Source organism: Cervus elaphus, chromosome 18 (assembly GCF_910594005.1).
Source record: "Cervus elaphus chromosome 18, mCerEla1.1, whole genome shotgun sequence".
Taxonomy (NCBI): domain Eukaryota; kingdom Metazoa; phylum Chordata; class Mammalia; order Artiodactyla; family Cervidae; genus Cervus; species Cervus elaphus.
In genome coordinates this window covers 34,233,670-34,250,811 of record NC_057832.1, presented here as the reverse complement: position 1 = coordinate 34,250,811, position 17,142 = coordinate 34,233,670, and the positions used below count along the sequence as shown (strand labels likewise).

The window sequence follows — 17,142 nt, the reverse complement described above, 5'->3', positions numbered from 1 at the left end:
TGATTACACAGCAAGGTTAGGTAACAGATCCATCATCTCACATAATTAAAATTTTAGATGAATTTTAAAGTCTCTGACTATGTGTATATATATGTATATAAATTTATTTTTAATTCTGTGTTGTTTGTTTTGTGGATTTGAATATTTATTTTAATATACTTTCAAACTTAAAAGATGTAAGAATAGTACATATGACTTCCATTTGTTTTTTACTCAGGTCTAAAAGATGTAAACATAAAAGATGTAAGAATAGTACATATAACTTCGATCTGTCTTTTATGCAGACTGAGTGAAAGTCACTCGGTTGTGTCCAACTCTTTGCAACCCCAAGGAATTCTCCAGGCTGGAATACTGGAGTGGGTAGCTGTTCCCTTCTCCAGGGAATCTTCCCAACGCAGGGATCAAATCCCAGGACTCCCGCATTGCAGACGGATTCCTTACCAGCTGAGCCACCAGGGAAGCCCAAGAATACTGGAGTGGGTAGCCTATCCCTTCTCCAGGGGATCTTCCCAACCCAGGGGTTGAACCTGGGTCTCCTGCATTGCAGGTGGATTCTTTACCAGTTGAGATACCAGGGAATCCCTTAAAAGGTGTAAGAATAGTACATATAACTTCCATCTGTGTTTTACGCAGATCACCATTTCACTGATTTTTTATATCTTGCCCCATTTGCTTTGTCGTTTCTCTATGTGTGAGCCCCCTTGGGCATGCTCACGCTCTCTTTTGCTCTTTCTCTCTCTCTCTTGTCTGCCTTATGGAACTGTGAATTAATTGGTTGGTGTTTTAAGCTGCTAAATTTTTGAACACTCATTGCACAATAGCAGACTAATAAAAACAATAAAAACTAATAACCTGTGAGTCAAATGAGAAATTATAGTGGAAATTAGAAATGTATATACAGTGAGAAAAATGAAAATGAAATAATTTAAACTGAAAAATATCACAAAGTTTAATGTATAAATTAAGCTGTTATTAGAGGAAAATTTAAAGCCTTAAGTTTTGATCCTTGAACAACACAGGTGCTGGAACCTCACCTTCCACACAGTGTAAAATTTATGGATAACTTTACAGTTAACCTTCTGTGTCTGAGGTTCTGCCTCTGCAGATTTAACTAGTCACACTTGTGTAGTACTGTGGAATGTATATATGGAAAAAGACTCCATCTGTAAGTGGATTCTCACAGTTTAAACCCATGTTGTTCAAAGTTTGACTGTATTAGAAAAAAGGAAAAGTAGAGAGCCTACTATTTAAGCATCTTTTGTAAGAAATTAGAACAGTGAATTAAAACCAAAGATAGTGGAATGAAGAAGATATTGAAGAAAATAGTAAGGATTCATGAGTTAGAAAATAAGCCTAAGATAGAGTCAATAAAACTTTCTTTTGAAAGTGTTAATAAAGTTGATAAAACCTTGGCAAAACTCAACATGAAAAATATTGAAGGCTCAAGTGATTATCATCAGAAATGAAAAGAGAGCATTGGAGCAAATCATAGACATTGCAATGAGATGTTGTAAATAACTTTGTTGGTCATCTTAAAGTGAAAGTGTTAGCTCCTCAGTCGTGTTAGACTCTTTGTGACCCCATGGACTGTGGCCTTCCAGCCTCCTCTGTCCATGGAATTCTCCAGGCAAGATTACTGGAGTGAATAGCCGTTCCCTTCTTCAAGAGATCTTTTGGACCCTGGAATCGAACTTGGGTTTTCTGCATAGCAGGCAGATTCTTTACTGTCTTAGTCACCAGGGAAGCCCTATAATGAAATACTGTAGCCTGGATGGCTTAAACAACAGTGTATTTCTCACAGTTCTGGAAGCTGGGAAGTCCAAGATCAAGTGCTAGGAGTTTTATTTTCCAGATAAGGGCTCTCATCCAGGCTTGCAGAATCCTTACATGGATGAGAGAGGAAAATCTGGTGTCTTTTTCTCTTTTTATGAGGGCTCTAATCTCACCATGGGGACTTTACTCTCATGATTTTATCTAAACCTATTTACCTCCCACAGACCCTGCCTCCTAATACTATATCACATTGGGGGTTAAAGCTTCAATATGAGTTTTAGAGGGAACACAAACATTCAGTCTACAGCTTTATGCTAAATGACTTAAATTTAGATCAAATGAACACATTCATAAGCAAATACAACTAGGAAGAGTAGTCTATCCATTTAAGATATGAATCTAACTGAAAATACTACTACAAAAGCAGTTGGCTTTTACCAGTGAATTTTACAAAACCATTAAAAAGAAGAAATAACATCAATTTACATCAAATAACATCAATTTCATGGTGACTGTAGCCATGAAATTAAAAGACACTTACTCCTTGGAAAAAAGTTATGACTAACCTAGACAGCATATTAAAAAGCAGACATTACTTTGCCAATAAAGTTACATCTAGTCAGGGCTATGGTTTTTCTAGTAGTCATGTATGGATGTGAGAGTTGTATTATAAAGCAAGCTGAGTGCTGAAGAATTGATGCTTTTGAACTGTGGTGTTGGAGAAGACTCTTGAGAGTCCCTTGGATTGCAAGGAGATCCAACCAGTCCATCCTAAATGAAATCAGTCCTGAATATTCATCTGAAGGACTGATGCTGAAGCTGAGACTCCAATACTTTGGCCACCTGATGCGAAGAACTGACTCATTTGAAAAGACCTGTTGCTGGGAAAAATTGAAGGCAGGAGGAGAAAGGGATGACAGGATGAGATGGTTGGATGGCATCACCGACTCAATGGACATGAGTTTGGGTGGACTCCGGGAGTTGGTGATGAACAGGGAAGCCTGGCGTGCTGCAGTCCATGGGGTTGCAAAGAGTTGGACATGACTGAGCAACTGAACTGAACACATTTTCCAGAAAACAGAAAAAGAGAGAACAATTTTCCAATTCATCCTATGAAGGCAGTGTAAATGTTGAGTAAAAATCTGACAAGGACCTTAGAAGAAAAGAATTACAGGCTAATTTTTATCATAAACATAGGAGCAATATTCCCAAGATTTCATTATCAGATTAAAACATTATGAGTTAGAAAAAAGGAGATAAAATTTTGTTCACAATTGACATGTTTTTATATATAAAAAATTGGAAATAAGTTGTAAACTCTTAGAATTTATAAGTGAATTTAGCACAGTTACTGAATGCAAAAACTATAAAAATCTTAATATATTTTTGTGTATCAACAAAGAGAAAATATAGTAAAAGATTATTTGCAATAGCATCAACAAAGTTGCTTAGATATTTAGCAAAAATTACTAAAGGACTCTGTACTGGAGATTGTAAAGCTTTGAGAAAAATTTAGGAAGGTATTAATAAATAGAGAAATATATCATATTAATAATTGAAAACCTTGATATTTTAAAGGTGTCATTTTTGTCTAAAAAACAGGTGATTTTGAGCAAATTTATCGTAAAATTTATTGCAAAGATTCCCTCCCCCCAACCAAAAAACTTTCTTTTTAGAACAGCTGACACATGGCATAAAGTTAATGTCATAGATTTTGAATTACTCCATTTTATTTATACAGTTGATCTTTGGACAACATGGGTATTAGAGGCACTGACCCTCCACAAAACTGAAAATCCACATGTAGTTTACAGTTGGTCCTCCTTGTCTGTGGGTTCAACCAACTGTGGATTACATAGCAGTGTACTAAGAATGTACTATTTTCTATTGAAAAACTGTGAATAAGTGGATCCTTTGCAGATAAAATCCATGTTCAAGGGCTAACTGTACTTCATTTTTGAAGGGAGATAATGTCAATTTTAATTTATTGTTGATTTACACTTGATAGAGCTTGGAATTTGGTAAAGGATATATGATGCAACAAAGAAGGGATATCTGCATATGTTGTGTTTTGTTTTAAAAAGTATTGTTTATGCATTATTTTATAAATTAGTAAGAATTATTGTGGTGCCGGATATTCGTTGTATATGTAGTGAATTACTTGATGCTTACACATTACATTTTTATTATAATTTCTTGATATGTGAGAGAAACATTTGGAAGTGTAATCGGACATTTACTAGGATGTTATAAAGTCCAAATATGTCTCCAAATATTTGAGAGAATATAACACATATTTGAATTAACTTGGTTTTCAAAAGCTATTGCTTATATTATAGTTACAAGCAATAACTATAAGCTTCTGATCGGAAGTTTTCAGGACACTCAAGTGTTCAGGACAGCATGCGACCGTTACATTCTGGCTTCACAGTGTTCATTGCTGAATCATTCCATGTTTTTTTGAGTGCTTGTTGTATCTTATCAAAATCTTGTATCTTATCACAGTAACTTCATGCTTATACTCTTTCTACCCCCCAAAACATTAAGTTTTTTAAAAAATCTTGTTTCCCTTCGTAGCTTTCAAAACCCCTTGCTTCCACTAAGCAAAGCTTACTCACCTTTCAAGAGTGAACGCCTAGCTCATGTTAGTGTAAAGAATTATCTAATATTGTCAAGCAGTATATCTTTCTAATCACTGTGATGTTGCATAGTACTTACTATCTGGACCGTTCATTTGTGTTATTAATCATATTTAATTAGGCTTCTGTATTTAAAAATTTTCATTTTGCGTTGGGACACAACTGACTAACAATATTGTGGTTCAAGTGAACAGTGAAGGAACTCAGCCACACACACAGGCATCCAGTCCCCCCCAAACGCTGCTCTCTGCCAGGCTGCCACATCACACTGAACACAGCTCCACGTGCTACACAGTAAGTCCTTGCTGGTGATCCACTTTAAGTACAGCCGTGTATATGTGTCCATCCCAAACTCCCTAACTATCCCTCCCTCCATCCCCCAGCAATTGTAAATTTGTTCTGTAAGTCTGTGAGTCTGTTTCTGTTTTGTAAATAAGTTCATTTGTGTCATTTTTTTTATTAGATACCACATATAAGGGATGTCAAACAATATTTCTCCTTTTCTGTCTGACTTCCTTCACTCATGACAATCCATAGGTCTATTCACCATTGCTGCAAATGACTTTATTTCATTCTTTTTAATGGTTGAGTAATATTCCATTGTATATATGTACCACATCTTCTTTATGCATTCCTCTATTGATGGATGTTTAGGTTGCTTCCATGTCTTGGCTTATGTAACTTAAAAGTATAGACATTTTCAACTTGGTAGGAGCCTTACTGATGGTTGAACACAGTCCTAAAAGGATGAAATGATTTTAAGATATTATAATTATAGCAGGTCCATTTTCAGTATAGAAGTATCCTCACAATCTATTTAAATTACTGTGCCTGTATTAGTTTTGTTGAATTTGTAGGATGTAAAAGAGTGAATGTAAAAGAATGTTTCACATTATTTTACAGTAATTATTATAAGGTAGACAGCATGATAGAAAAAGCACAAGCTTTGGAAAGACCTGGGTTTAAGTACCTTGTGATGAGTAAAAACAGGAATTATAATGCTTAGCTAATAGTGCATATTTATTTTGAGCCATTAAATGGGATAATGACTGTGAAACATTAGGAACTTTCATAGGAAAATCCTTGATGTTCAGTTAATGTCAGATAACTCTTTCTTTTCATTTTAGTGCTGTAGAATAGCTGTGTGTTTGTGTGCTTAATTTCTTTGGATTTGGATTCTTTTTCTTCTAATCATAACCTTGTGATATTGGGCAAGTTACTTTGTTTCTCTGAAGTAAAGTTTCTTTAATCTGTTGCATAGATTCACAATAATACTGTTTGCATGATCATCATGAGACTGATGTGAATATAGGGTATGACTGTTGGAACATATAATACTCTTGATAAGTGGGAAGTGGATAGTTATAGGAATACCATTAACTGGTGACATTATGTTAAATGGTTTGTCATTCTCAGCTTTGTTTGGATGAATCATTAACTATTGCTAGAACAGTGTTTATAGAAAGCCTGTTATATGGAGTTACCAGTGTAAGAAGCAGCTGGGTCAAGTGTTAAACCTACTTTGATTTGGGACTCCTGTTTAAAATTAGGCTTTTTAAAAAAGTCCTTGACATACTACCATGAAATATTTTCTTAAATTGGTAGTAATATAGCCTTTTCTTGTATTTTATATCTGCTATAAGGAGGACTGTGCATATTTTGTGAGAGTGTATCCAGGGTTTACCAAGGTGACTGTCTCTATGTCATACAGCTTATGATTTTAAATTATACCATTTCAAGCCTTCTAAATTTGGAGAATAACTATTTTTGGCTATTTTAACTTGTGGTAATAGTTAAACAGGCAGGACTTTAATTGAATTGACTGAACCTAAAGGAATGGCAAGGAAAATGCTGTGTGTCATCAAGGTACCAGATAGTACAGTGAACTGTATGCAGGAGATATCTGATGGCCTAAAGAGAGGATATTTAGGAAGCATCACTACAAACAAAGCTAGTAGAGGTGATGGGATTCCAGTTGAGCTCTTTCAAATCCTAAAAGATGATGCTGTGAAAGTGCTGCACTCAATATGTCAGCAGATTTGGAAACTCAGCAATGGGTACAGGACTGGAAAAGGTCAGTTTTCATTCCAACCCCAAAGAAAGGAAATGCCAAAGAATGCTCAAACTACCGCAGAATTGCACTCATTTCACATGCTAGTAAAGTAATGCTCAAAATTCTCCAAGCCAGGCTTCAGCAATATGTGAACCGTGAACTTCCAGATGTTCAAGCTGATTTTAGAAAAGGCAGAAGAACCAGAGATCAAATTGCCAACATCTTTTGGATCACTGAAAAAGCAAGCGAGTTCCAGAAAAACATCTACTTCTGCTTCACTGACTATGCCAAAGCCTTTGACTATGTGGATCACAATAAACTGTGGAAAGTTCTTAAAGAGATGGGAATACCAGACCACCTGACCTACCTCTTGAGAAACCTGTATGCACGTCAGGAAGCAACAGTTAGAACTGGACATGGAACAACAGACCAGTTCCAAATAGGAAAAGGAGTATGTCAAGGCTGTATATTGTCACCCTGCTTATTTAACTATATGCAGATTACATCATGAGAAACTCTGGGCTGGATGAAGTACAAGCTGGAATCAAGATTGCCAGGAGAAATATCAATAATCTCAGATATGCAGATGACACCACCCTTATGGCAGAAAGTGAAGAGGAACTAAAGAGCCTCTTGATGAAAATGAAAGAGGAGAGTGGAAAAGTTGGCTTAAAGCTCAACATTCAGAAAACTAAGATCATGGCATCCGGTCCCATCACTTCATGGCAAATAGATGGGGAAACAGTGGAAACAGTGTCAGGCTTTATTTTTTTCGCCCCCAAATCTCTACAGATGGTGATTGCAGCCATGAAATTAAAAGACGCTTACTCCTTGGAAGGAAAGTTATGACCAACTTAGATAGCATATTAAAAAGCAGAGACATTACTTTGCGAACAACGGTCCATCTGGTCAAGGCTATGGTTTTCTAGTAGTCATGTACAGATGTGAGAATTGGACTATAAAGAAAGCTGAGCGCTGAAGAATTGATGCTTTTGATCTGTGGTGTTGGAGGAGACTCTTGAGAGTCACTTGGACTGCAAGGAGATCCAACCAGTCCATCCTAAAGGAGATCAGTCCTGGGTGTTCATTGGAAGGACTGATATTGAAGCTGAAACTCTGATACTTTGGCTACCTCATGCGAAGAGCTGACTCATTTGAAAAGACCCTGATGCTGGGAAAGATTGAGGGCAGGAGGAGAAGGGGACGACTGAGGATGAAAGAACTGAACTGAAAGAGAGGATCTGCTTGAGAGAAGGGGTTCTATCAGATCCTGGGGGATTGCTTGTAAATGCAGAAGGATTGAAGTCTTGAGCAAAATAACTGTCACTTCCAGTTACTCTCTTCAGATATTTCTGAAGATCTCTTATTCCTGTTGCTTACATGATGTCCCAGTTATCCACCCACAAAATGTTAAATGCATAGATACTGGCTTGGTTGGTCAGTGAGTCAAGAATGTCTCTCTGTAGTTCAGGTCACTGCACTTGGCCCAGAGCCTGCAGCTCCCTATTAGTTGTTATGAATAGCCGGTATAGGCTTCAGTGTACTAGGGCTTTGTTTCATAATCTATTTGAAGCCTAACATTTCATCTCTTTTGTATTTCAGAAAGAATTTCACAACAAGTTTGTATAGTTATGGACACAAAAGAAGATGAAGAACATGTAGGTCGTTGTCTTGAAGAAATGCTAAAAACTGAATTAAATGTAAGTATTCAAAGATCTAGTTTGATAAATGATATTAGATTGACACATACTTTAATTGTACAAAGATGGCTTCTTTTAGAAGGCATGAAAGTGCTTTCAAGCTGATTTTCTTATTTCACTTTAACAAAATTATTTGTTTTTCCTACACTTTTGACTTGACATACAGTCCATTCCTTTCATCTGCTCTCTTCTGGTCTTCCTCCCTAACTTCATCCTCTCAGTTCTATTTCTCCTTTAAAATTTAGAGTCAGTGTGACTTCTTTAGAAAACCCCCCAGCCCTGGTACACTCAGGCCCCTGTGAGCCTGACACTTGTCCTGAGAGCCACAGTGTCTAGTGCATTCTACATACTTAACTAAAATTCACTGAAAACATGAAGAAAATAGATTGAGAGAAAAAAAAGAGATTTGCAAAAGACAGAATAATTATGGTACAGAGAGATGAATGTTTATTTCTTGCTGCCACCTTTTTCTGAACTGGTCAATGTCCAAGTTAACCTCATATTTAATATAAGAGTTAAGGAAATGCAGAAGTGGTAGTGGGTGTGAGGAGGTGTATAGGAATTATGTACTACTTTTACCCCTAAGGACATCCATTATTTTTATGATCTTGCATTTTGAAATGTTTTGCTTGCCAAACTGATTGTATTGAGTTTTCAACAATTTTCTTGTTTTCATTAAATTGTGTAACTGCCCAGGTTTATGGTCAATATATGATGACTTTTTAACAATATACATAATTCTAGTTGAAAGTAAAAGGAACAAGTTTATTTTATTAGGATAGTTTTATCATGATAACTGTAAAGAGAACAGGCTCTGATATCAGGCTGCTGGTGCTCAGATGTCTGTTGTATTGTCTGATTTTCTTACCTTAAATTGAAAATGTTAATTTTCAAATTTCAATATTCAAAAATGATATCTTCATTGTAAAGTTGTTGGGGCAGTTGAACTTTAAAATTGTATTTTAATGCACTTAGAAAAGCATCTGCCATATCATAAGTTTTCAATGAATAGGGACTGAAATAGACCTAAGAATGATGAGATGAAGGTGTGACAGTGTTAAGTAGTAAATCCTTGTTTTTGCTGAGTCACTAAGTCCTGTCCGACTCTCTGAGACCTCATGGACTGCAACATGCCAGGGCTCCCTGTCCCTCACTATATCCCAGAGTTTGCCCAATTTCATGTTCATTGACTGTGTGTCCAAGTAGTAAATACTACTAGTTTCCAAATTTCAATCCTGTATTAAATCCATGAACTGCTAAATACATAGATTCCTGAAATGTGTAAACATTGAGTGAATCATCTGGGATAAGTTCTAGAATGTCAGTTTTTAACAAGCTCCCCTCGGTGGTTTTGGTGGCAATCAGTGCTAAATTCTACCGGTGGCATTTGGAGCAACAATCTAAAGCTGAAAAGAAATGGCAGCTATCTCGGCTTTCTCTTGAGTTTGAAGGTTATATACTACATTCTTCTTTTCCATGTTGCTTCTATCTGTAGACTCTAGGTATACTACTTCTGTTGCTAGAAATTTTAGCACCTTGTTCTTTGTTTTGTGTCTTGAATTCACTGCTAAGATTTGGTTTCTAGGTTCTGTGCCCTAATTTCATTGCTGTGTCCTGGGGGATATTTAAGTGTAGATAACTTCCCATTGTCAGACCTTCTGAGGCAAGAGTTTGGACACTGGCAACATTTTGCCTGAAAAAATAGTCTTCTACTCTTAGATAATTTTATTCATAGTTTACCCACTCGGTGCAAAAACCAGTAGGATGGGACCCTGAAAGACTGTGACTGGAACTTTGGCTATCAACCCTTGGTTTAGAAAGGTGGGTTCTAAAAATGGGTTCAACACTCTTGTTGAGCACCCAACTGTTGGATCCTATGTGACTTATCCCTTGATCTTCTCAGTGTTAGATACTACAAAGAGTCCTTTTTGTTAAAAATTGTTGTGGTAGTCTCTTTTTGTTCCTGCTTTTCCTGTATATGTTTGGTAATTATTGACCTAAAACAGACTGCCTTCTTCAGCAAAGATAGGTTTCTTTGGGGTAGACACAGAAGTGAAATTTGTGGTCTGCAACCATGACAAGCCACATGCAAATACCCCCATAGCAAGGGAAGAACAGTTTTATAGAAGGGAAAAGGAAGTTGGGAGGGCTAGAGTGAACAGACAGCCCATGGTTTTCCGTTTGCTGAGTCTTCTCCAGGAAAGATGAGTGTTTGCGCTTGTAGAACAAACTGTAGTAGCAGGTCTCCCAGCTCTGTTCTAACAGAAGTTTCTGTTTATTCATTGCTTGTCGTTTCGTTGTTTTAATTTTTATTGGTATATAGTTGATTTACAATGTTGTGTTTCTGCTGGACAGCAAAGTGGATGAGTTATACATATATGTATGTCCATTCTTTTTAAGATTCTTTTCTCATATAAGTCATTACAGATTATTGAGTAGAGTTCCCTATGCTACACAGTAGGTCCTTATTAATTATCTGTTTTATTTGTGGTGGGGTTTCCTGTGTAGCTTAGTCAGTAAAGCATCTGCCTGCAATGCGGGAGAGACCTGGGCTCAATTCCTGGGAACTTCCTGGGTCAGGAAGTTCCCCTGGAGGAGGAAATAACAACCCACTCCAGTATTCTTGCCTGGAGAATCCCATGGACAGAGGAGCCTGGCAGCTACAGTTCATGGGATCGCAAGAGTCGGACATGACTTAGCGCTTTTTTTTTTAAAATAGTAGTATGTATAGTCAATTCCAGTGTCCCAATTTATCTCTACCCCACTTTCCCCACTGGTGACCATGTGTGTGTTTGCTACATCTGTAACTCATTTCTGTTTTGTTAAGATCATCTGTAGCACTTTTTCTTTTAAATTCCACATATGAGTGATGTCGTATGATGCTTGTCTTTATGTATCTGACTTACTTCACTCAGTGTAACAATCTCTAGGCCCATCTATATCGTTGCAAATGGTATTATTTTATTATTTATGGCTGAGTAATATTCTGTTTTCTGTATGTACCACATTTTTTTTTTAAATTTTATTTTATTTTTTTATTCTTTGAATCAGCCATGGATTTACATGTATTCCCCATCCCGATCCCCCCTCCCACCTCCCTCTCCACCCGATTCCTCTGGGTCTTCCCAGTGCACCAGGCCGGAGCACTTGTCTCATGCATCCCACCTGGGCTGGTGATCTGTTTCACCATAGATAGTATACATGCTGTTCTTCTGAAATATCCCACCCTCACCTTCTCCCACAGAGTTCAAAAGTCTGTTCTGTATTTCTGTGTCTCTTTTTCTGTTTTGCATATAGGGTTATCGTTATCACCTTTCTAAATTCCATATATATGTGTTAGTATGCTGTAATGTTCTTTATCTTTCTGGCTTACTTCACTCTGTATAATGGGCTCCAGCTTCATCCATCTCATTAGGACTGGTTCAAATGAATTCTTTTTAATGGCTGAATAATATTCCATGGTGTATATGTACCACAGCTTCCTTATCCATTCTTCTGCTGATGGGCATCTAGGTTGCTTCCATGTCCTGGCTATTATAAACAGTGCTGCGATGAACATTGGGGTGCACGTGTCTCTTTCAGATCTGGTTTCCTCAGTGTGTATGCCCAGAAGTGGTATTGCTGGGTCATATGGCAGTTCTATTTCCAGTTGTTTAAGAAATCTCCACACTGTTTTCCATAGCGGCTGTACTAGTTTGCATTCCCACCAACAGTGTAAGAGGGTTCCCTTTTCTCCACACCCTCTCCAGCATTTATTGCTTGTAGACTTTTGGATAGCAGCCATCCTGAGTGGCGTGTAATGGTACCTCATTGTGGTTTTGATTTGCATTTCTCTAATAATGAGTGATGTTGAGCATCTTTTCATGTGTTTGTTAGCCATCTGTATGTCTTCTTTGGAGAAATGTCTGTTTAGTTCTTTGGCCCATTTTTTGATTGGGTCATTTATTTTTCTGGAATTGAGCTGCAGGAGTTGCTTGTATATTTTTGAGATCAATCCTTTGTCTGTTTCTTCATTTGCTATTATTTTCTCCCAATCTGAGGGCTGTCTTTTCACCTTACTTATAGTTTCCTTTGTAGTGCAAAAGCTTTTAAGTTTCATTAGGTCCCATTTGTTTAGTTTTGCTTCTATTTCCAATATTCTGGGAGGTGGGTCATAGAGGATCTTGCTGTGATTTATGTCGGAGAGTGTTTTGCCTGTGTTCTCCTCTAGGAGTTTTATAGTTTCTGGTCTTACATTTAGATCTTTAATCCATTTTGAATTTATTTTTGTGTATGGTGTTAGAAAGTGTTCTAGTTTCATTCTTTTACAAGTGGTTGACCAGTTTTCCCAGCACCACTTGTTAAAGAGGTTGTCTTTTTTCCATTGTATATCCTTGCCTCCTTTGTCAAAGATAAGGTGTCCATAGGTTCGTGGATTTATCTCTGGGCTTTCTATTCTGTTCCATTGATCTATATTTCTGTCTTTGTGCCAGTACCATACTGTCTTGATGACTGTGGCTTTGTAGTAGAGTCTGAAGTCAGGCAGGTTGATTCCTCCAGTTCCATTCTTCTTTCTCAAGATTACTTTGGCTATTCGAGGTTTTTTGTATTTCCATACAAATTGTGAAATTCTTTGTTCTAGTTCTGTGAAAAATACCGTTGGTAGCTTGATAGGGATTGCATTGAATCTATAGACTGCTTTGGGTAGAATAGCCATTTTGACAATATTGATTCTTCCAATCCATGAACACGGTATGTTTCTCCATCTGTTTGTGTCCTCTTTGATTTCTTTCATCAGTGTTTTATAGTTTTCTATGTATAGGTCTTTTGTTTCTTTAGGTAGATATACTCCTAAGTATTTTATTCTTTTTGTTGCAATGGTGAATGGTATTGTTTCCTTAATTTCTCTTTCTGTTTTTTCATTGTTAGTATATAGGAATGCAAGGGATTTCTGTGTGTTAATTTTATATCCTGCAACTTTACTATATTCATTGATTAGCTCTAGTAATTTTCTGGTAGAGTCTTTAGGGTTTTCTATGTAGAGGATCATGTCATCTGCAAACAGTGAGAGTTTCACTTCTTCTTTTCCTATCTGGATTCCTTTTACTTCTTTTTCTGCTCTGATTGCTGTTTCCAGAACTTCCAACACTATGTTGAATAGTAGTGGTGAGAGTGGGCACCCTTGTCTTGTTCCTGATTTCAGGGGAAATGCCTTCAATTTTTCACCATTGAGGGTGATGCTTGCTGTGGGTTTGTCATATATAGCTTTTATTATGTTGAGGTATGTTCCTTCTATTCCTGCTTTTTGGAGAGTTTTAATCATAAATGAGTGTTGAATTTTGTCAAAGGCTTTCTCTGCATCTATTGAGATAATCATATGGTTTTTATCTTTCAATTTGTTAATGTGGTGTATTACATTGATTGATTTATGGATATTAAAGAATCCTTGCATTCCTGGGATAAAGCCCACTTGGTCATGGTGTATGATTTTTTTAATATGTTGTTGGATTCTGTTTGCTAGAATTTTGTTAAGGATTTTTGCATCTATATTCATCAGTGATATTGGCCTGTAGTTTTCTTTTTTTGTGGCATCTTTGTCTGGTTTTGGAATTAGGGTGATGGTGGCCTCATAGAATGAGTTTGGAAGCTTACCTTCATCTGCGATTTTCTGGAAGAGTTTGAGTAAGATAGGTGTTAGCTCTACTCTAAATTTTTGGTAGAATTCAGCTGTGAAGCCATCTGGTCCTGGGCTTTTGTTTGCTGGCAGATTTTTGATTACAGTTTCGATTTCCTTGCTTGTGATGGGTCTGTTAAGATCTTCTATTTCTTCCTGGTTCAGTTTTGGAAAGTTATACTTTTCTAAGAATTTGTCCATTTCATCCAAGTTGTCCATTTTATTGGCATAGAGCTGCTGGTAGTAGTCTCTTATGATCCTTTGTATTTCAGTGTTGTCTGTTGTGATCTCTCCATTTTCATTTCTAATTTTGTTGATTTGGTTCTTCTCCCTTTGTTTCTTAATGAGTCTTGCTAATGGTTTGTCAATTTTGTTTATTTTTTCAAAAAACCAGCTTTTAGCTTTGTTGATTTTTGCTATGGTCTCTTTAGTTTCTTTTGCATTTATTTCTGCCCTGATTTTTAAGATTTCTTTCCTTCTGCTAACCCTGGGGTTCTTCAGTTCTTCCTTCTCTAATTGCTTTAGGTGTAGAGTTAGGTTATTTATTTGGTTTTTTTCTTGTTTCTTGATGTAAGCCTGTAATGCTATGAACCTTCCCCTTAGCACTGCTTTTACAGTGTCCCATAGGTTTTGGGTTGTTGTGTTTTCATTTTCATTCATTTCTATACATATTTTGATTTCTTTTTTGATTTCTTCTATGATTTGTTGGTTATTCAGAAGCGTGTTATTTAGCCTCCATATGTTTGAAGTTTTAACAATTTTTTTCCTGTAATTGAGATCTAATCTTACTGCACTGTGGTCAGAAAAGATGACTGGAATGATTTCAATTTTTTTGAATTTTCCAAGACCAGATTTATGGCCCAGGATGTGATCTATTCTGGAGAAGGTTCCGTGTGCACTTGAGAAAAAGGTGAAGTTGATTGTTTTGGGGTGAAATGTCCTATAGATATCAATTAGATCTAGCTGGTCCATTGTGTCATTTAAGGTTTGTGTTTCCTTGTTAATTTTCTGTTTAGTTGATCTATCCATAGTTGTGAGTGGGGTATTAAAGTCTCCCACTATTATTGTGTTACCATTAATTTCCTCTTTCATACTCGTTAGTGTTTGCCGTACATATTGCGGTGCTCCTATGTTGGGTGCATATATATTTATAATTGTTATATCTTCTTCTTTGATTGATCCTTTGATCATTATGTAGTGTCCTTCTTTGTCTCTTTTCACATCCTTTATTTTAAAGTCTATTTTATCTGATATGAGTATTGCGACTCCTGCTTTCTTTTGGTCTCCGTTTGCATGAAATATTTTTTTCCAGCCCTTCACTTTTAGTCTGTATGTGTCTCTTGTTTTGAGGTGTGTCTCCTGTAGACAGCATATATAGGGGTCTTGTTTTTGTATCCATTCAGCCAATCTTTGTCTTTTGGTTGGGGCATTCAACCCATTTACATTTAAGGTAATTATTGATAGGTGTGGTCCCGTTGCCATTTACTTTGTTGTTTTGGGTTCACGTTTATACAACCTTTCTGCATTTCCTGTCTAGAGAAGATCCTTTAGCATTTTTTGAAGAGCTGGTTTGGTGGTGCTGAATTCTCTCAGCTTTTGCTTGTCTGTAAAGCTTTTGAATTCTCCTTCATATCTGAATGAGATCCTTGCTGGATACAGTAATCTAGGTTGTAGGTTATTCTCTTTCATTACTTTCAGGACGTCCTGCCATTCCCTTCTGGCCTGGAGGGTTTCTATTGATAGATCAGCTGTTATCCTTATGGGAATCCCTTTGTGTGTTATTTGTTGTTTTTCCCTTGCTGCTTTTAATATTTGTTCTTTGTGTTTGATCTTTGTTAATTTGATTAATATGTGTCTTGGGGTGTTTCGCCTTGGGTTTATCCTGTTTGGGACTCTCTGGGTTTCTTGGACTTGGGTGGCTATTTCCTTCCCCATTTTAGGGAAGTTTTCAGCTATTATCTCCTCGAGTATTTTCTCATGGCCTTTCTTTTTGTCTTCTTCTTCTGGAACTCCTATGATTCGAATGTTGGGGCGTTTCACAGTGTCCCAGAGGTCCCTAAGGTTTTCCTCATTTCTTTTGATCCTTTTTTCTTTTTTCCTCTCTGCTTCATTTATTTCCACCATTTTATCTTCTACCTCACTTATCCTATCTTCTGCCTCTGTTAGTCTACTCTTGGTTCCCTCCAAAGTGTTTTTGATCTCATTCATTGCATTATTCATTTTTAATTGACTCTTTTTTATTTCTTCTAGGTCTTTATTAAACAGTTCTTGAATCTTTTCAATCTTTGTTTCCAGGCTATTTATCTGTAACTCCATTTTGTTTTCAAGATTTTGGATCATTTTTATTATCATTATTCTAAATTCTTTTTCAGGTAGATTCCCTATCTCCTCCTCTTTTGTTTGACTTGGTGGGCATTTTTCATGTTCCTTTACCTGTTGGGTATTTCTTTGCCTTTTCATCTTGTTTAGATTGCTGTATCTGGAGTGGGCTTTCTGTATTCTGGAGGTCTGTGGTTCCTTTTTGTTGTGGAGGATTAACCCAGTGGGTGGGGTTAGACGATTGGCTTGTCAAGATTTCCTTGTTAGGGAAGCTTGCATCAGCGTTCTGGTGCGTGGAACTTGATTTCTTCTCTTTGGAGAGCAATGGAGTGCCCAGTAATGAGTTTTGAGATGGGTCTATGTGTTAGGTGTGACCTTGGGCAGCCTGTATGTTGATGTTCAGGGCTATGTTCCTGCGTTGCTGGAGAATTTGCGTGGTATGTCTTGCTCTAAAACTTATTGGCTCTTGGGTGGTGGTTGGTTTCAGTGTAGGTACGAAGGCTTTTGGACAGTCACTTATTACTTAAAGTTCCATGTAGTCAGGAGTTTTCTGGTGTTCTCAGGTTTTGGGCTTAAGTCTCCTGCCTCTGGATTTCAGTTTTATTCTTCTTGTAGTCTCAGGACTTCTCCAACTATACAGCCCTCCTTTCGAAGACAATGGGCTGCTTTTCTGGGCGCCTGATGACCTCAGCTAGCGATCAGAAGTTGTTTCGCGAAGTTTGCTCTGTGTTCAGTTATTCTTTTGATGAATTTGTAGGAGAGAAAGTGATCTCCCCGTCCTACTCCTCCGCCATCTTGGCTCCAACCGTGTACCACATTTTTTTTTATCCATTCTTCCTTCAGTGGACATTTAGGTTTCTCTCATGTCCTGGCTATTCTATATAGTGCTGCAGTGAACATTGGGGTCCATGTGTCTTTTTGAATCATTGTTTAAATAAAGATATGACATGAAATTTAGGTATACACACAATAGTGTATAACTGGCGCCGTGTGATTTTTTTTTTT

General features: G+C 37.1%; 1 protein-coding gene across 2 annotated transcripts in view; it reads left to right on the top strand.

Annotated features, from left to right (window-relative positions):
- Positions 1 to 17,142, top strand: part of CRPPA (CDP-L-ribitol pyrophosphorylase A) — a 435,402-nt gene that overhangs the window by 161,333 nt on the left and 256,927 nt on the right. For both annotated transcript variants that reach the window (XM_043872970.1, XM_043872969.1), the window contains exon 6: positions 8,068 to 8,165. In XM_043872970.1, the coding sequence (XP_043728905.1) occupies positions 8,068 to 8,165 (98 nt within the window). The remainder of the gene's footprint in view (positions 1 to 8,067; positions 8,166 to 17,142) is intronic.